Below are 18,348 nucleotides of genomic sequence, written 5' to 3'. Positions count from 1 at the left end.
TTCTGGTATTTTTTCTAGGTATAGTGTAATGAATGAGTAGTCTAACTCCACTCCCATAATCTTATCGATCTCAGCTGCCACCTCTTGCCAATATGGTTGTATTTTCGCCCAAAAAATATGGAAATGGTCAGCCATTGAGGTTCCACATTGCCTCCAACAAAAGCCCCGGCTCTGTGTGCCTGTTAATTTAGGAGCGATAAAGAATCGCACTAGACTCTTCCATCCAAACTCCCTCCAGGATCTTGAGTTTGTAGTAGTTGCTGGTTGTAGTACTGGTTGTTCCCACATGATGTGAATTGTGTAGACTGCAGGATTTCCCAACTCCTTCTCCGTCCACTTTTAGATCAGGAGTTGTATTCACAGTCAATGATGTAGGCAGGCCAGGTTCTCACAGCTAATCCAAAGCAGGACCATAAATTGTGAGCGCTTAAATCTAGCTGAAAAGCCCTTGTTCTAATGTATTACAGCACTAATTCAGAATGTAGGGTACAAGGCCGGACATGCAGCATTCAGAGCAGGTGGCCTTGCTTATCTCACTGCCAGCCAACTTCCCCTCACCTTCTGGCTGCAGCGCCCCTAAACTCATCTGTGTCTGCATGGTGCATTAAGAAAAGGCCAAAGCCCTATATATTGTCTAATGTGAGTGTGTAAAGTCTCTACAGAGACTTTACACACTCATATAGTGATCATTGCATCCCTCTAACTCTCTCTTAATTAGTTTTCTGTGCTCCGTTACCCAGCTGATCTATATGTTTAGAGGAGGAGGAAGATGGGGAGGGGTCATTCACATCGCCCAAGTCTGCTACTGGGATTCACTGATAGCGCCGATACGCAGTGCAAGTCAGCACAAGGGTTAGACTAATATATCAGGCCAATATTGGCTTTTTCTTAAAAATCTGATATAGTGTAGTTCACGTCTGATATGATGGAGGTTCATCCTTTTTTCTCCTTAGCTTCAGTAGTGTAGAAGTGAAACCTGCCTCACCCTGCCTTAAGCTTAAGCTGCTAAACCTAAAAAAATATCATTAGTCTGGGTTTCAATGGAGAGTTTTAGTGTCCCATGATATCTACATGCAGTTTTAGAGGCTTTTCCACCCTGACAAGAAGAAAATTCTCTGGGAAACTCAACTGAATACTTGTAAAGTGTTGGAATTTCTCGGGCATGAAAATAGTCCAATTTGTATTGAACATCAGCACAAAATCCGGGCTGCTCTCAGGTATCTGTTTAAAGACGGAGATTTGTATTCATATCCCAGACCCACGGCCCATATAGTGTATAGTCATTTCCCCGGTTAATTAACGTTGCCATTAAGATGACTGCAGCATCGTTCATCTCTGTGGCAGCTCTGCAGGCCCAGACTGAGCTCATTACATGCTGGATACAGAGGAGGAGCAGCCATGTCCTGCCACCCTAACACTTTATCACGGACTCTGCTTATGCTTCACACTGTAAAATGGGATGAAAGCATACGATTTTTTGACATCGGAATGGTCAAATTTAAAGATATTGAATATTGGCACCAGAGCTGCAACGATTAATCAATTAATCGATTAGTTGTCAACTATTAAATTAATCGCCAACTATTTTGATAATCGATTAATCGGTTTGAGTAATTTTTTAAGACAAATAAGTCAAAATTCTCTGATTCCAGCTTCTTAAATGTGAATATTTTCTGGTTTCTTTCCTCCTCTATGACAGTAAACTGAATATCTTTGGGTTGTGGACAAAACAAGACATTTAAGGACGTCATCTTGGGCTTTGGGAAACACTGATCCACATTTTTCACCATTTTCTGACATTTTATAGACCAAACAACTAATCGATTAATCGAGAAAATGATCAACAGATTAATCGACAATGAAAATAATCGTTAGTTGCAGGCCTAATTGGCACAAAATATCCATTGTTGGCAACTTTAAGCCAATCATATTGGTATCGGCCTTCAAAAACCTACATTGGTCGCCCAAGTCTCCACACACCATCTACTTGCCAGTCAGTTTGTCTTCAGCGAGAGGCACTGCAGCGCGTTTTAATCTAATAGAGAGAGCAACGGAAGCAAGCAGGTAGTATTTTTTGGGGGAAATGGGGATCGAGAGAAAGGGAGAGATGCGGAAAACATGAACGGTGTAGACAAAGCTTTAAGACAGTTATGTGTGTAGCAGGTTCATTCGCGAGAGATACTGTCTTGGCAGCAGAGAAAGGCTAGAGGACATGCATCTTATCCGGATCACTGCCTTTTAATTACACAACCATGAAGGAAGAGATAGAGACTCTGCCTCTCTCTTTCTGTTCCTCTCCTTTGTTTCTTTTTTTTTCTCTTTTACCTGGACAGTTTGTTGTCTTTTCTCCTCCTCGCCTTCCACATTCGTCCTCCACTTTGGACAACGTTTACCCGTTTTTCCGTTCGACACGCTCAATACGCCAGACACCAGTATTCAGGTTTTGATGAAGCTTGGCGGAATGATGCATCTCACCACTGTGTATTAGAATTTTCTTACCACTGCATTCCAAGTACACTGATTGGTCAAGCATGGGTCAGAATTAAAAATTGTAAAAACCAGTCATATATCCCACACTGCAAGTTGGAATTTAGTTCACATATCTAGCTCCTCTATAGATTTGTCTCCTGGACCATCAATGTACGCCATACTGGATTTTCCACCATTGGAAAATCTGGTGTTTCCCACCAGTAGTGAGGGAAGTATGACCATCAAATATAGCCACCATGTGAATTCAATTTTCTGAATCTCCACCTTTTTCACATTTGTATAACTTGTTACTAATCGCCCAATCTCGGAACCCATCGCCTATCGGCCTGACGACGATTAGACTCTGGGGGCGACGGCCAATATTTCGGGGTTTCCGGTGTAGCCAGCGGACATCTGGGCCAAGACTTCCTCTTCCATGCACCGGTCATTGTTTACAGTCCGATTAGCAACTTGAGACACGAGAATGGAGTTGGAGTTGAGAGACGACATCTACGACCAGATTGTTTCACAAGTTTTTTAGGTCCAGACGACATTTCGGCTAATCTCTATAAACAGATAACTGCATATGAGACATCGTCTCTCAACTCCAACTCCATGCTCGTGTCTCAAGTTGCTAATCGGACTGTAAACAATGACCAGTACACGGAAGAGGAAGTCTTGGCCCGGATGTCCGCTGGCTACACCGGAAACCCCGAAATATTGGCCGTCGCCCCCAGAGTCTAATCGTCGTCAGACCGATAGACGATGGGTTCTGAGATTGCTAATCGCCCAATGGGGGACGACACGTTGACGGCTGCCTCGCTCTCTCGTCAAAGCTTTTTCAAATGCTGCCCCCTCTTTCTATCCAGCAGGAATCTGTTGGCGACAGCGGGAGACGACCGCATGGTGAAGACTTGGGATCTGAAGAGGATCTATGAGCCGATCACCGTTCAGAAACGCCATCTGACCACCGAGGTCTATTGGCCTTTAAATGCCTCTGGCCTCTTCCTGTCCCAGGAGAACGCCTTTGCAACGTAAGATCTCAATCATTTCCATGTCATAGACGCTCATTAGACTACCGAGCACCATTTGATTGGAATTAATCCCAAGGATCTATATGGGAAGGTTTTAGTTGTTGTTACTGTTGAATTGTACAACTGTCTACACTGTTGGCGGGGAGATGACATACCCCGTTTCCACCAACTGGAACCTGGTGCTGGGCTGGTGCTGGTGCCGGTTCACAATTGGTTCAACTTGCGAACCTTCTAAGAACCAGTTTGCGGGCTAGAGCTGGCTAGAGAGCCACGTCTGTGTACGTCTCCGCTTTCCCAGCAACACTAGCGCCAACTTCAAGCACAACAACCAAAATGGCGGACTACGTCTCTTTACAAGTGTTGCTCCTGGCTTTGCCAGCCTTCATTTGCATCCAAACATGACTGGTCCAATGCATTTGTGCTGCTCATCGTGATTGCTATGGACAATGGACAATGGACTTCTTGGTCTTGTTGGTTTTGGTTGGTCACGATAGTCCCGCCCCCAGCCCCTGACATAAGCGGTTGTTTATTCTAGACCAGCAAAGTGCTGGTGCCACTCTGGAACCAGTTTCCTGGCCGAGAGCCGGTTCTTTGGCTGTCGAAACGCGAAGAACTGGTTCGACATTAGACACCGGTTCTGAACCGGCCCTCGAACTGCCTTGGTCGAAAAGGGGAAATAGTGGTGAGAGTGAGTTCTTTGTTTTGTTTTTCTTTCTGTCTATGTTGCTTTCCTTTGTGGTTTTGTGGACTTCTACAGCTCAACAGTAACATTGCCAGGGTTAGGGGTTTGATTCCCACTGGGGTCAGCATGCAAAAAAATGTATGTGTCCATGGTACTGTAAAGTACTCTGCGTAAGCCACATTCAGGGTTCCCACTGGTCATGGGATTCCTAGAATATCCAGTTTTGAGAGGTATATTCCAGACGGGGAAAGCAATGTAGTCGGATCAATTGTCTGGGTAAGTCAGGGAATATCAGGGAATTTTACACACTGAAAAACAACATTAACAAACCAGGAAGGAAGAACATTTTTTCGTCATGGAAGTGCTCATGTTTCTTCTTTCTTTCTGTCTCTGTTCTTTCTTTCCTTCCTTTCATACCTCCTTCCTTCCTTCCTTCTTTCAGTCCTTTCCTCCCTGCCATGTTTAATTCCATATGATGCCATTCTGTCTATTTAGGCATGGTTTACAAGGAGTCCATTACTATGACCTGGGCTACCATAACATGCGCTCGATCTTCGTGGTTCCCAGGATCGGCACTATGTGGGTGAGTGTTACTCCATTTTAGTCTTAGGTCCTTCAGGTAATGATTTTACTTTAGTAGGCCTTGGAGCACAAGGAAATATATGTATAATAAATTAATAATAAATGTAATAAAAAAAATGAAATATATGCAGTATGACATTAGTGAGAAATTACAAAAACATTCAGATACATGCCATATATACATATGAGAGCTAATTTGGGAAAATTTAAGTGAGCACAGTGTTGGAAAAAGGAAAACATGAAAATTCTTTAAGTAATGTAATGTAAGTGAGATCTCTCACACATTTATGGCTGATGTGACCAACATTGATTAACAGGGTGTCTGCTGGTACTAAAAACATCATAAAATGTTTTAAATTGAATTCAAGACCTTAAAACTTCTTGAAAATGGTTCATTTGAGTGAAATGAGGTTTTGAAAATGTTGCTTTTTGGTGCACTTGTTTTTAATCTCCAGGCAAATTCTGAATTTGAAATTATGAAATTGGTCTTATATTTCATTCTAACTGGTATTAAAAAGGTCTTTGAAAAGTCTTAAATTCTACTTCTTCTAAGATTGAGAAGTTTTCTCCAGTGAAACTCTTGGACTTCCTTTTTGTCACCTAATTTCCATGTTATACATACAAGATTTCTTGTAAAAACTTTTAACACATTACAGTGTAATTCATGATAAATAATAGAGAACTGACTCGTGTGAAATGTAGTTAAATTCCGGAGAGGGCGGTATAATTCGAGAGAGAAAGAGCTAATGTCTCAATGCTGATTGGTCTGTTTGTGTGTCATTGCAGTCCATGTCCTTCACTGATTGGCTGAACGGCCTGGTGACATCAGACACCCTTGGCGAGGTGATATTTGCCGTGATGCCTAGGATAAACGGCAATCCACAGTTTTTCAAACGGACGATAGAGAGGCGCTTTGTAAGTTTCCTATTCTGTTTTTTCTCTTCTCTTCTGTTAGTTTCAAAGGCATTTCAAGAATTATTTGACCATTGTTTCCCGATGGGCAATTAACTATTCAGCTAAGACATTATTTATTGAGATATGCAAGTCTGTTCCTCTATTACATATAAGCTAATGAGGCTAGCTAACGTCCTACTGCAACATTAGCTAGCTTTTATACTCCAGACTTTCAGTTTGCTTGACAATGTTAAATATTGGAAATACTGAAAACGTATCTGGTAGGCTTGGACGATAGCCAAAATTTAGTATTGCGATACTTTCCCGCCAAAATTTGATATTCACAAAATTTTGATATTCAGTAATATCAAATATCGGCCCAAGCCTAGTACCTGGACGTCTTTTAATTTACCGGCCAAACATAATGATTATAATAGTAAATGCTAGATGGAAAACGCTGGCTAACGGCCCCTAACGACTTCCTTCCCGTGTCTCCAGCCGGTCTACTTCACGGACATGGTGCCTTTCGACGCAGAACCCGGCGAAGAGGAAAACCGAGAGACGGCAGGATCTGAGGAGGGAGGAGGAGAGGCGGAAAGAACGGACGCCGGAGCCGAAGGGGAGAAGGAGAGCGACGACGGAAGAGGAGGAGAGTCGGGAAGGGGACGAGAGGACGAAGGCCTCCCTCAGCCGTCCCAGACATACAGAGAGGCTGTGAAGAAATACTACCTCCACTATAGCGACAACGATATGGTAGGTAGACAAAATAAGAAATGTCGCCAAAAATAAAAGGCATATTCATTGCGTTACCATTAGGGTTCGACCGATATGGATTTTTGAAGGCTGCAGGGATTAAAGTTCTCCGTTGTTACGACGGATTTCCGTCAATTGGATTCCAGAGAGGCCATGTATGAGATCAGTGTAGATCCGAAGGGGAAAAAAAGCGAGGGGAGGGGGGTGTTACAGGACTTCGGAATCGCGCTACCAGGTGATAGGTAGCTGATTTGTATAGACATATAATCTACTTGGATGTCGGTAATTATAGGTATATTTCTCGTTAGGCCATAATATTCTCGAATGCCTAATCCCTCTTTTGACTAGAATGCTGATAACGTAGGTTTGGCTCCCCATGTCCATTTCAAATAGATGGCTGTAGGCTATAATGTTATAATGTTCTTTTAATAATGTTATTTTATTTACATTAGCCTACTTAGCCTACTACTTTTGTAAGCAATGCAGTCATGACTGCATATTATAAATACAAACAATGTTATTATATTTTTCCTAAAAAAATCGCTCTTGCTCTAATATTACCATGCTACCTCTGATGTTGGTTGTTTCTCATCATCTCCTGTTTTAAGTAAAGGGTGTAAACATACAGCAAAAAACAGGGTTTAGGATGCAGCTAAAAATAATGGTTGAGTCGCTGAACGTTGGGATACAGTCACGTTGGATTTTCACTCATAGTGCGATTCGATAGAGTTCTACAAAGGACGGGTTGAGAGAATTCATTAATTAACTGCAGTGACGGAGCTGCTGCTGAAGAACTGATGACAGAAGTCCAGAGGAACCCGGTGCTATTTACAAAGACCATTGCCTCTAAAAATGTTGAAAAGAAACGTGACATAGCGGTCAGAATCGGAACAGCTCTTGGGATTTGCGGTAAGGCAGTTTACTGACCTGGAAGCTAGTTAACTCGCTAACTTTTGCTAGCTAAACAAAATAGCATCATGTCTTGGCCAGCCTGACCGCAAATGCGCTATTATCCTATGTTTTTATAATATGACCGGGAGGGAACAACATGTGTCCCTTCAATAGCCTGTTGAAACCCGTTTAGCCACAGTAGTACAGGTGTTTCTCTCAACATGGGCTACAAGGGACTTTACTCTTTGATCCACAGTAGATGTGGTGTACAGTCTCCTACTGGTAAAAAAAAAAAAATGAATAGCTTCACTTGGTGGCCATCAGTACAATTAGCTCTCATATAAACAAAGCACAATAATCTAACTAGAAAAGGTTACATTTTCTGAAGAAAATTTGTGTGCTTGCTTCAGCAGGAGAAGGCTGAAGACAGTTGCATTTCATTACAAAGAGTTGTGTCTGTACATTTTCAGTATTTCGATCTGGTGTTTGAAGTAAAAAAGCTCCGTATAAGAGCATTATTGATTCTGCTAGCTCCTCTCTCTTTTGCGGCAATGCATGAACCCAAATCCATCGGCTCTGTCGTTATTTACTTTAGAGAGCGAGTAAAATAAAAGCACGTTGATAAAGCTCCATTGTTTTCTCTGAATATTTGGCACCGATATCGTTGTAGTGTGAACGCTTGAGCAAGAGCATATCATTATATTTTATCGTTATCTTTATAGTTGTCACTCTTTGTGTGAATGGGAATTTGTAGCAGACAAATGCGTTCCAGGTCGTGGCTTGTGCTTCGTTGAGACGTCCGCAGTATCACGTAGTGTGTGTGTGCGCATTGAAATTACGTAAAAGCAAACTGGCAACAGAAAAGCTGTTCAAAAGCATCTTCTTCCCTTAAAATGCTATTGGTCTCGAGTATTTAAATAAAGTGTAGGTTAAAGCCTTTTTACAGCTTGATGGCTGCATTAGAGAACAGCAGCAATGGTTATGCTGGGGTGGTGCTGAAATCTCATAATTTTACTTGTTTAGCAGGCGTCGAGGGCTAAGGGCCCTAATGTGGGGGCCTCCTCTGTAACTTGTTTTACAAATTGTAGATGGGGAATATGACTTGGCCTGAAAAAAAAATTTCAGTCAGAAGATTTTTTTTTGCTTTAATCCCTGAGGCTGATGCTAATATTTTTGGACTGAAGAGGCTGATAGCTGAGTTCTCAAAATTTTTAAAAATTGTCCATTTTCATGCTTAAAATTTTATACGTTGCAATTTTATTCTTCACAAAAACGCACTTGCAATATTCTAATAGCAACTAATGGTCACCACAATGGAGACTTACATGTTAGAAACAACACGTATGATATTGTAATGTACCAGCTAATGGTCATACAAAACAGTGGTGGACAGATATTTTACGAGCATCTCTACATCATTGTTTATTCCAAAAATGCGTTTCTGATGCTGTTTATTGCATCATTTTATTATTTATTGTGACAAAAAGAATGTCCATTTCCTTTCAGCCTTAATTCCATACATCATACTTTTCATAAAAATACAGAAGTACTAATTGTACAAAAAAGTTGTTTTTTTTCTATACAGTTTTGTGAATTGAAATTAAAATCCCAATAAATGCATTCTTTAAAAAAATAAATAAAAAAATAAAAAAATACTTGGATGGAAACCCAGCTGGTGCGATGCTGGCTCAGGATCCTTTGTGACGGTTCAGTTCCTGAGCTGAAAATTTGATTAAGTGTTGCACCCATCATTAGGTTCTCCACACCCTCTCTCTCTCTCTCTCTCTCTCTCTCTCTCTCTCTCTCTCTCTCTCTCTCTCCATCTGCTACTCTGCTTTCTAGTTCACTGACCCTGTCACTGCTCTATATACAACACATACACAGAGAGAGAGGGAGCAACACTAGCCTAGTGTCTCTGTACAAGTCACAGGCCACCAAGCGTGACTATTACCCAGCCGCCCATCTCCCCTCTGATCTGTGTGTGTGTGTGTGTGTGTGTGTGTTGTACAGAGTGACTTACAATTCAATAATCAAACAATTAAAGTGCGGACTAGAATGAATGTGTGTAAGTGAGACGAAAAATTACTCAAGAGGTACACACTAGAGTTCTATCAATATGGGTTTTTGAAGACCGATACCAATATTTTTGGGTTTAAGCTGCTGATAGACGCAATTGTTTTGCCAATATTTAATATCTTTAAGTTTGACCATTTCCATTACAAACATTTCCGATAAATTCCAAGTATTCAGAGTTTTGGGGCATTTAGGGGTCAGCTGGCCTCAATACAGCATAGTATTATTGTACAATAATAATGTATAATAATGATCACGAATAAATGGAGAATTAATCGTTTAAATGTACTGGTCATTATTGAGTGGTTAACACACAACAAATTGATTTGTTAATTTCCTATATTGTTTAGTAAATAATAGGAAATTATATAGTGCACATTATGTTAATAAGTCTAAATTGAGATTAATCAATCATAATGAATCATTTATGTGTTGTATTATAACTGTTTAGAAATTACATCTAATCTTAGTAATTGATTTATTATCTTGTCATAAAATATAAATAATGGTAAACAATGTAGGAAGTTAACTAGTGATCAAGTAATTGTTACTTAACATTCAGTAGTAGTTAATTAACCTTAAATCCTTAAATAATGATTAATTCACAATTAGTGATTGTTACTATACAGTGTTACCATTGTATTTTTTTAAATCCTATATATATATATATATATATATATATATATATATATATATATAATAATTATTATTATTCCCTCCTATTTCCAGGGGACCTTTAAGAATTTCCAGATGCGGCCGCCATGGAAACGCATGCAAGCCACCGAGGTGAAGACTAAGATCAACATGGACATGATGCCAATGGCTGCACTACATAAGGTACTTATACCCCCCCCCCCCACCACCACCACCACCACCACCACCACCACACACACATACACAGAGTGCAGGCGTCATCAGACTCCCACTGCAGCACAGCATGAACAAGGGAAAAGAGAAAACAATGTGCGTGTGTGTGTGTGAGAGAGTGAGAGAGAGACAAAGACGAAAAGGTGGAACGAGAAATACAAGAAAAGAAAGGAGAAATGGAGGTGAGAGCGAGAGAGAGATAGATGGAAGAGGAGAATCTTCCTCCTCTTCCTTTTCTCTGATGGGCGGCTATAAAGACAGACTGAATGTAATGATGTGTAAAATGAGAAAAATGTCACCCTGGGTGGAGGGAGGGAGGGGAGATGGAAAGCAGCCATTTGAGAATTTGATGTGTTTAATTTTAAGGGGCGTGGGGGAGAGAGAGAGAGAGAGAGAGAGAGAGAGAAACTACAGAAGATGGCACTGTGCCCTCTGGGATGGGATGATGGACGCGTAGTTCATGGGACAATATTAAAAAAAAAACAGAATGCCATTGGGTTTTGACTATGATTTTGTCTGAAGGGGATGAATGGATTAGAAAGAGGGAGAGACTGACTTGAAGAATAAAAAAGGACACAAGGACAATCTATAGTGATGGAGGAGAGGGATGATGGGGTTCGGTAAAGGAGAGGAGGGAGGAGGCAGTGACATTGACTCACCTGAGAGCTACAGCTGAGTCATCCCAACTGCAAAATCCCAATACCAATATCTTTGTATTGAAGCTGCAGATAGATGAGTCTTTTATGCCAATATTCAATACCTTTTAAATTTAACCATTTTCCAGCTAAAGAACTCCTGGAATTCTTCTCAGGATGGAAAAGCTTTAAAGCAATATTCCACTTAGTTTTAACATGGGGGGTTATTTGGCACTTGACCGCCATGAAAACCAGAATATAAACTACTCACCAAGATCAGATGCAGCTGGACGAGTTTGTAGCGGTTGAATGAAGCCACGAAAACAGCCTGAAAACTGACATTTAACAGGTTGGTGAACAGATTCAACAACAGATCCTGCTTTTAAGAGAATAGAACAGTCCTTGGCCCATCATCATTTTGCATTTCTATTCTTTTTTAGTGTTTAATTACACTAAAAATTAGTAGGGCTGGGCTAGAAAAAAATGACTATTTGTATGGTTTTGCTCACAGCCAATCACCGCAAGCGTTCTTCGATTTAATGTGACGTGTGATTGGCCCACTACCGGGCCTACCGAGTTGGCAGTTCAGCGTGCCGAGATGCCACCAAAACGTAAAAAAAAAAGGTATCGAAAGAAGTACTCTATTGGTATTGGTATCACTTTAAGGGTACTGGTATTGGTACTGGTATCGTAATTTTTTAAACGATACCCAGCCCTAAAACTTTGTATTTAAAAATAAAAGTAGATCCGGTCTCCCAAACAGGAACTATCTCTCCTAAATGGTATCCCTCCGCTATGTTCTCCTCTATCATTAAAAATGCTATTTGGCGAAATTATGTTCTCAAACGTTGGACCCACAGTCAATTGAAAATCACAGCAGCAGGATCCGTTGTTGAATCTATTCACCAACGTGTTAAATGTCAGTTTTCAGGCTATTTTCTCATTCAAATGAATGGGAAGTAAAAATCCTAACACTACAAACTCGTTCAGCTGCATCCGATCTTGGAGATTAGTTTATATTCTGGTTTTCATGGCGGTCAAGTTCCGACCCGCGAACACCCAGTCAGACCAGAAGCCTTTTTCAGCCACCAACCGTCCTCCCGCCCTCTCCTCAGGTGCGGTTCAACCCCAACATGAGCTGCCACACCTGGGTGGCGTCCGGAGGCCAGGCGGGGCTCGTCAGAGTCCACTGTCTGAGGAGCATGAACAGCTCCCAAGTCCAGAAGATGGTCAGCGAGAATCAGGCCCAGTTCAACGCACTCTACTCGCCAGAGGAGCAGGGGGAGGCCGTCCAGACCTCCACCCAACCGCTATAGCAAGAGTTCAACTCCAAAAACGGAATTCCAAGATGACTCTTAAGTGCAAATTGTCGGACTAGAACCATATATTGGTTAGACTGCTGCACGTTAAACAGGGTTTTGAGGGCCCAAGGGTCATGAAAGTCGACCGTAGAAACTTTGTTGAAGTACAAAAAACGTTAACAATATGTCGAACTCTGAACCTCCGAGCTTCCATGTTTCTCGATGAGGAACTCTGTCGGAGAGCAGATCAAACTAACGGAGAGCCATAGAGTTTCCTGCTCTGACCTCACCGCCTCCAGACTGTAAAACTCATATGTTTTCGAAGGCTGAACGCAGAACATACTGGCTACAGCCGACCGGAGCTGGATTTCCCAACAAAGATCTCACTGGCATCACTCTTCAGTCTTTTTGCCACTGTTGAGCCAAACGATGATCAACAGTGTTAACGGTGATGATTCTTTTTTTTATTTTTCACCCCTGGGAGCCGACCAGCGCGGCCACAGTCTTCTGCTGTTGGTCCCTTAGCGGCTCCACTGGAGCAGTTGGGGATGAAGTGCCTTGCTCAAGGGCGTCTCGTTGGTAGTTGCTGATGGAGGGGAGAGTGTACGGCCGCGGCCACACTGATCCGTTGTGTCTGTCCGTCTCCGTTCATTTCAATTCATTTTCAATGAGAGCTGTCCGTTGTCTTGGCAGCACTGATGACGCGTCCGACTCATCAGATTTTCGTCCGTTTTGACGGACAGAAAGTTCAACCCAGTTGAACTTTTTCTGGACAGACGGATTCGTCACCGTCCGTTTAGCAAAGACAAGACATTCCTACTGTTTTTTTAAATCGGCAAACACGTTGACATTCCAAAACAGCCCGACGTTGGGCTGTTTTGGAACGTCAAATTGGTGGGAGAGGCAGAAGTATGAGGCAGCATTCCTCATATAAATTAAATAAGAAACTGACCTAGAAATCCTCCAGTCATCCCAGCGTTACACCAGGCTTTCTCTGTTTTATCTTTGTTTTGGTCGTACCCTTGTGACCGTGATCGCTATTTTTTCCAAAACACACATAGGAACGACTCTGATTGGCTAAATGGACGGTGACAAATCCGTCCATCCAGAAAAAGTTAAACCGGGTTGAACTTTGTTGCCCGGACAGTCTCCGTCAGATTTCCATCTGTTTTGACGGACAGATAGCTCTCATTGAAAATGAACCGAAATGAACGGAGACGGACGGACACAACGGATCAGTGCGGCCGCGGCCTAATGCTGCGTTCAAGTCATATTGGATTTACGCTAAATACGACCTATCAACTTGGAAAAAGTGTTCACATCAGCCTCCTAATATGTTTTTTTGCGGCTACCATGTCAGCAAATCCACCGATGTCGTAGTTCAAGGTATTAAAAATCTAACGTACTAAAAGCGAGAAACATCCGCTGTAGTTCCTTTACGGTTGATTTTAAGAGAGTTTTAAGAGAGAGTTGAACACGTGAACACTTCCAAGTTGTAGCAAAGAGGCATCATCCCATACTTGAGCTTCTTCCAATATGATGTGAACCTGGCATTCTCTTTGCCCCTCCTGAATTTTCATATTCGTACCAGCAACCCTCCCGGTACAAAACGGGAGATATGAAGGTTTGAGTTGCACGATGTGAGAATTGAGTAAACCTCAAGCCTCCAAGCCCGTCTCACACGTTACGTTACAGACCAACACTACGATAATCAGTGAGTTATTTTAACGAAGATTTAGTCTCGGTGTCAACAGGACATTTTGGTGCAGCGAATGTGAATTTCCATTGTCAGATTTATTTATAGGTAGTCTATTGACAACACACCACTTAAGTTTTTATAGCCTGCAATTCCTTCGTGGTTTTATACCTACCTTTAGCTCTTTTTGCTGCTATACACGTGTACAGTTGTTTTTAGTTTTATCTTGTTAAGAAAAACTCAGGCTGTCACTGAGGGGAAATACTTGAAAATTTTGACTGTTATTCTGCTTGAAACGATGTGCATTCAAATGTGAAGGATTTTAAGAGGTCTTTCTTTCTTCCGTTGTTTTTCCATTTGTTAACGTTTTCCCGCTATTTTTTTTCATTTGATGATTACGACTCATTTGGGTTTAGGGGTGCACGATATTGTCCCAAAAACTTTGTTTGAAATATCAGAATTTCTTTTTCAGTGCCTAAAAAGAAATGTTTGAAAAATGCGACCAGTGAGGGATGTTAGTACTTTGAAATTGTTCAATTTGAATTAAAAAAAAAAAAGCAACAGTGTTAGCATGATGTTAACAACTGACAACATCATGGTAGAATGTGTGAATTGTGGAGGTGATTCATAAATGCACAGTGCATCAGAAAATATATAATACGCCACCTGCTCCTCTGTTGATTTCATTGCTCTGTTTTGCCATTTCTGAAATGTTAAATATGATTAAAATGTTTTTGTACATTTATTGTTTCAATAAATTATGCAAGGTGTCTTAAGACATCAAGGGGTCATCAGTCTTTTTCGTGATAGTGAGCACTTTATCATATTCCCATTTGCCTGATAGTAAAATGGCAATGTTCTCGGTTTTCTTGTGCATTTTCACTGTATTTCTTTAGACTGTGACTAAGGGTTAGGGTTAGGGTTATTAATTAATTAATTAAGTGCAGATATACAGGAAAACGTATTTGCTGGTAATGGAGGAAAGAAAAACAGCCACCACAGCTGACCATCTTACCATCTTCGCAACGGCTCTAATGCTGGAAATGTTCATTGGGTCAAACTGCACAATATGCATATGTGTTAAATGTGCACTTTATGAGCTAATTATTTCATTGGCTGTCATCTGTGCCACTCACAGGGTTCCCACACTCGTTTTACCATGAAATTCCCAAACTTTTCCTTATCTGCATACAAAATGTTCATGCCTGTACTACTGTGGCAACCTTAACAAATGCTATGACTTTAAAAATTTGTTTTGAGACTTACAGCAATCGCTTTGCAGACCAGATGCATTTTAGCAGACTCATTTTCGTCACTAAATTCTGTAAATTCTATTTTTAAGTTTATAAAACTGAAAAGCTTATCATAATTTCATGACTTTTCCAAAACTTAAATTATATTTTATAATATTCCAAAACATTTGCAGTCCAGTAATTGTATTATAAGCCTGTTCTGTTTGATGGAGTCTTGTGGATTCTTTACGATATAAGGAAGGAAGTATCGATAATTGATTCGTTGGTTTCTTTTTTTATTACAATTCATGAACCCACTGAATTTCTATTTGTGATTATTGCGCCACATGTTAGAGTCCAAACCAAAGTTCAAATCCATCTGGTGCTGGGATAGATGTGACTTTTTCACTACTGATTGACTTTTAGTATTAAATTTAAAGATTTGTGGCTCAAAAGTAAACATAATTCTGCACAGTCAGCCTTTCTTATCACTGAACTTTTATTTATTACATTGTATCGTGATTGTATTGAATCGTGAAGCCCATATCGTGTATCGGCTCGTATGAGAAGTGTATCATCCAGGTCGGAAATAGGCAGAGTTATGCTAATTGTTTGTGTAGTGCCGGGGCAAAAATAAACAAAGGTGGACCAGATGGAAAAAAAAAAATAATAATTTTTAGATGGGCGAGAAAAAGCCAACGTCCAGCTGTGTCCGAGACCAAGACCAGTCTGAGTCGTCAGATAAGTGACTTAAAGCACCACAGTCCTGCTACATCGTCTCTCAGTTGCAATGGATTCTCTGAAATAACCCAGCCTCTTTTCCATCATCCAGCATTCATTTATTTCTCTTTACAAAAACACGCTTGCCACACATAAAAATGAAATATCAAACATCACAGATGTGACCAGTGGATTCATATACAATATCACCAAACATTTAGACAAACAGGACTTTCTAGAGACTCGATTGTACAACAAAACAAAAGATGTATTTACACAAGTATACACAAAATCATACACGGAAAATACATGATATTTGACATATTTACAATAGTCACACGTTTTATAATTGTCACAGACGGCAACGGTACAGTACACGGCATTCTCAAACGTTACACTTCCATGAACAAACAGGAACAGTGTTTTTCCAGGAATGAATTGGAATACTCCATCAAACTGTGAAGAAGACTTTGGCTTCAGTTGAACACCGTCGCCTGCTGGAGGAGGGGAACTCCGGTATGCATGTGTATCAAAAATAGTACAATAAATGCATTGGTCGTTATTACATTCACTTTGTTTTTACTTTGTTACCAAAGCTGTTGGGTCCATATTTGTTCAGGTTTCATATGATCATTTCAAAAGGAAAAAAAAAATAATTACATTTAGATATTTACATTTAAATATATCTCCCTAAAAAGTGGTGAAAATATAAAATTTTAGAGATTTTTCTTTTTTTGTTTTTTCAGTGATTAATCCTCGGCATGGTAGATCAACTATATTTTGATTGGCAGTTAAACCATTTATCTCCTTACTGTTCATGATGTGAATAACAGCTAACAACCATGCAAATGTTTGGTTCAGAATGGGTGTCCACTAGGCTTTTACAATGTACAACTGTCCCTTCTTTCCTCAGTGGATCTGGAGAGCAGCTAACAAACATCGACACTTCACAGCAGCAGGAAAACACGACAGGCCGTACAGTCGTTTAATGGGTGATGAGGAAAAGCTAAGATGATCTGAATGATCTGAGTGTATAATTGCTTGTATTTCATGGTATGTTTCTTAAAAAGGTGCTACGTGTATGATTTTAGCATCAATAAATCATAGTATAATAGTTAAGTATAAGTATAGTATAATTACCGTAAACAAATGAGACCATCGCAGAGAAGACTGGCAGCCTCTAGCGGCCTCTACGCTGCATTTTACATTGTGAGCCACCGGGTCAGTTTTGGCGGGAAATCTGCTGGATCGCTTTACGGCACAAAACAGGAAGAGGGCGCTGTTCTTCCAGAGCAGAGTTTCTGGCAATGGCAGATGGTGGAAGGAGTGAAAGGCCGATGGAAAAATCACTTCCAACATCAAAAAAAGTGACGGGAAAAGGAAAATTAAAAAAAAGACAAAGATACCAGGGAGGGGGAGGGAACACGCAGCAACGAGGTTTATGGGAAATGTGGTCTTACTTTGGAGAAACACTAGAACTAACAATGCTACTAGCGTGAGATAGAGGCTACCAATCGTCTCCACCATGGTCTTATTTGTTTATGGTAATTATACCAAGGTATCACAATTAATTTCGCAATGATATATATGGTTCAAAATTATACACATAGCACCTTTAAGGCAAGACACCACAGATAAAAATGGTGATTTTGGCTGGACTGGTCAATTTTGCTTCTATAACTACGTTTAGTTTTGTAGTATACACAAAAACATCATCTAAACAACTATAAATTAAGTTAATTTAAATGTTTTTACACCAGCTGTGTCTAGTACCCCAAGCACAAAATCAGCTGGAAAAAAAGGACCATTTTTCAAAATGATATAAAATAAAATATATAAAATATTCAATGTATGCAAAGCCATTTTACAGAGGCTTTTTTCACAGCTGTCATTTCTATTTTATTTTACATGAAAAAACTGCAAAAAATCAGATTTTGCCATATACATAGTATTTTGTAAATAATTAATTAAAAATAATTACCAACTATGAAGTTATTCATCAGAATAAAACAGGAAAATGCACTCTGACTTTATCCACTTAGAAAATAGTGTTATAACTGATATGCAAACACACATTTCTAGGATTTTATGACAAATTAAATAAAAATCATATGCTTATTTAGTGCATATTTATTTCCATATTAATTATATAAAATTAATCCTGATAGGACGCAAGGAAATCTCTTTTCCTGTTAATCTGTGGTGCCTCGCCTTAAGAAAATCCCAAACCAAAGGATGGAATAAGAAGATCTGGTCCATCTGATAAACAGAAGATCTAGCTCTAAGGACGAACTGCTGATGGAAAAATCGAGGTGAGGTTCCCCGGTGGAATTTTGGATTTTTTTTTGGCATGAAAATTGAATAAAGGTGATGAATACTGGCACACAATATCATCTCTTGACAGCTTCAATCCATAACTATCAGTCTCAACCTGTGTGGTGTTCCTCGCTTGTCATTCAGGCCTCAGATTTAAAGAAAGAGAAGGTGAGCGCTCTCAGAAGACATTACACTTTACATAG

The 18,348-nt window shown here is 40.3% G+C and overlaps 1 protein-coding gene across 2 annotated transcripts in view; it reads left to right on the top strand.

The window, feature by feature from the left end:
• gtf3c2 (general transcription factor IIIC, polypeptide 2, beta) overlaps window positions 1-12,319 on the top strand; it is a 35,766-nt gene extending 23,447 nt beyond the window's left edge. The window contains exons 15-20 of one of the 2 annotated variants that reach the window (XM_071530580.1): window positions 3,342-3,503; window positions 4,681-4,768; window positions 5,554-5,682; window positions 6,160-6,414; window positions 10,108-10,215; window positions 11,996-12,319. In XM_071530580.1, coding sequence (XP_071386681.1) covers window positions 3,342-3,503; window positions 4,681-4,768; window positions 5,554-5,682; window positions 6,160-6,414; window positions 10,108-10,215; window positions 11,996-12,196 — 943 coding nt within the window. In that variant the 3' untranslated portion in view covers window positions 12,197-12,319. Of the gene's footprint in view, window positions 1-3,338; window positions 3,504-4,680; window positions 4,769-5,553; window positions 5,683-6,159; window positions 6,415-10,107; window positions 10,216-11,995 lie in introns of both variants that reach the window. The other variant, XM_071530579.1, reaches the window with a different exon arrangement.
• Window positions 12,320-18,348: the final 6,029 nt, after the last annotated feature.

The sequence above is a fragment of the Centroberyx affinis genome, unplaced genomic scaffold, assembly GCF_046629955.1.
Source record: "Centroberyx affinis isolate AG114_WGS23_722 - 3 ecotype Tasmania unplaced genomic scaffold, CSIRO-AGI_Caff_v1 ptg001945l_1, whole genome shotgun sequence".
NCBI lineage: Eukaryota > Metazoa > Chordata > Actinopteri > Beryciformes > Berycidae > Centroberyx > Centroberyx affinis.
The sequence above is the reverse complement of the archived record's forward strand: the minus strand, read 5'-3'. Positions and strand labels throughout refer to the sequence as shown.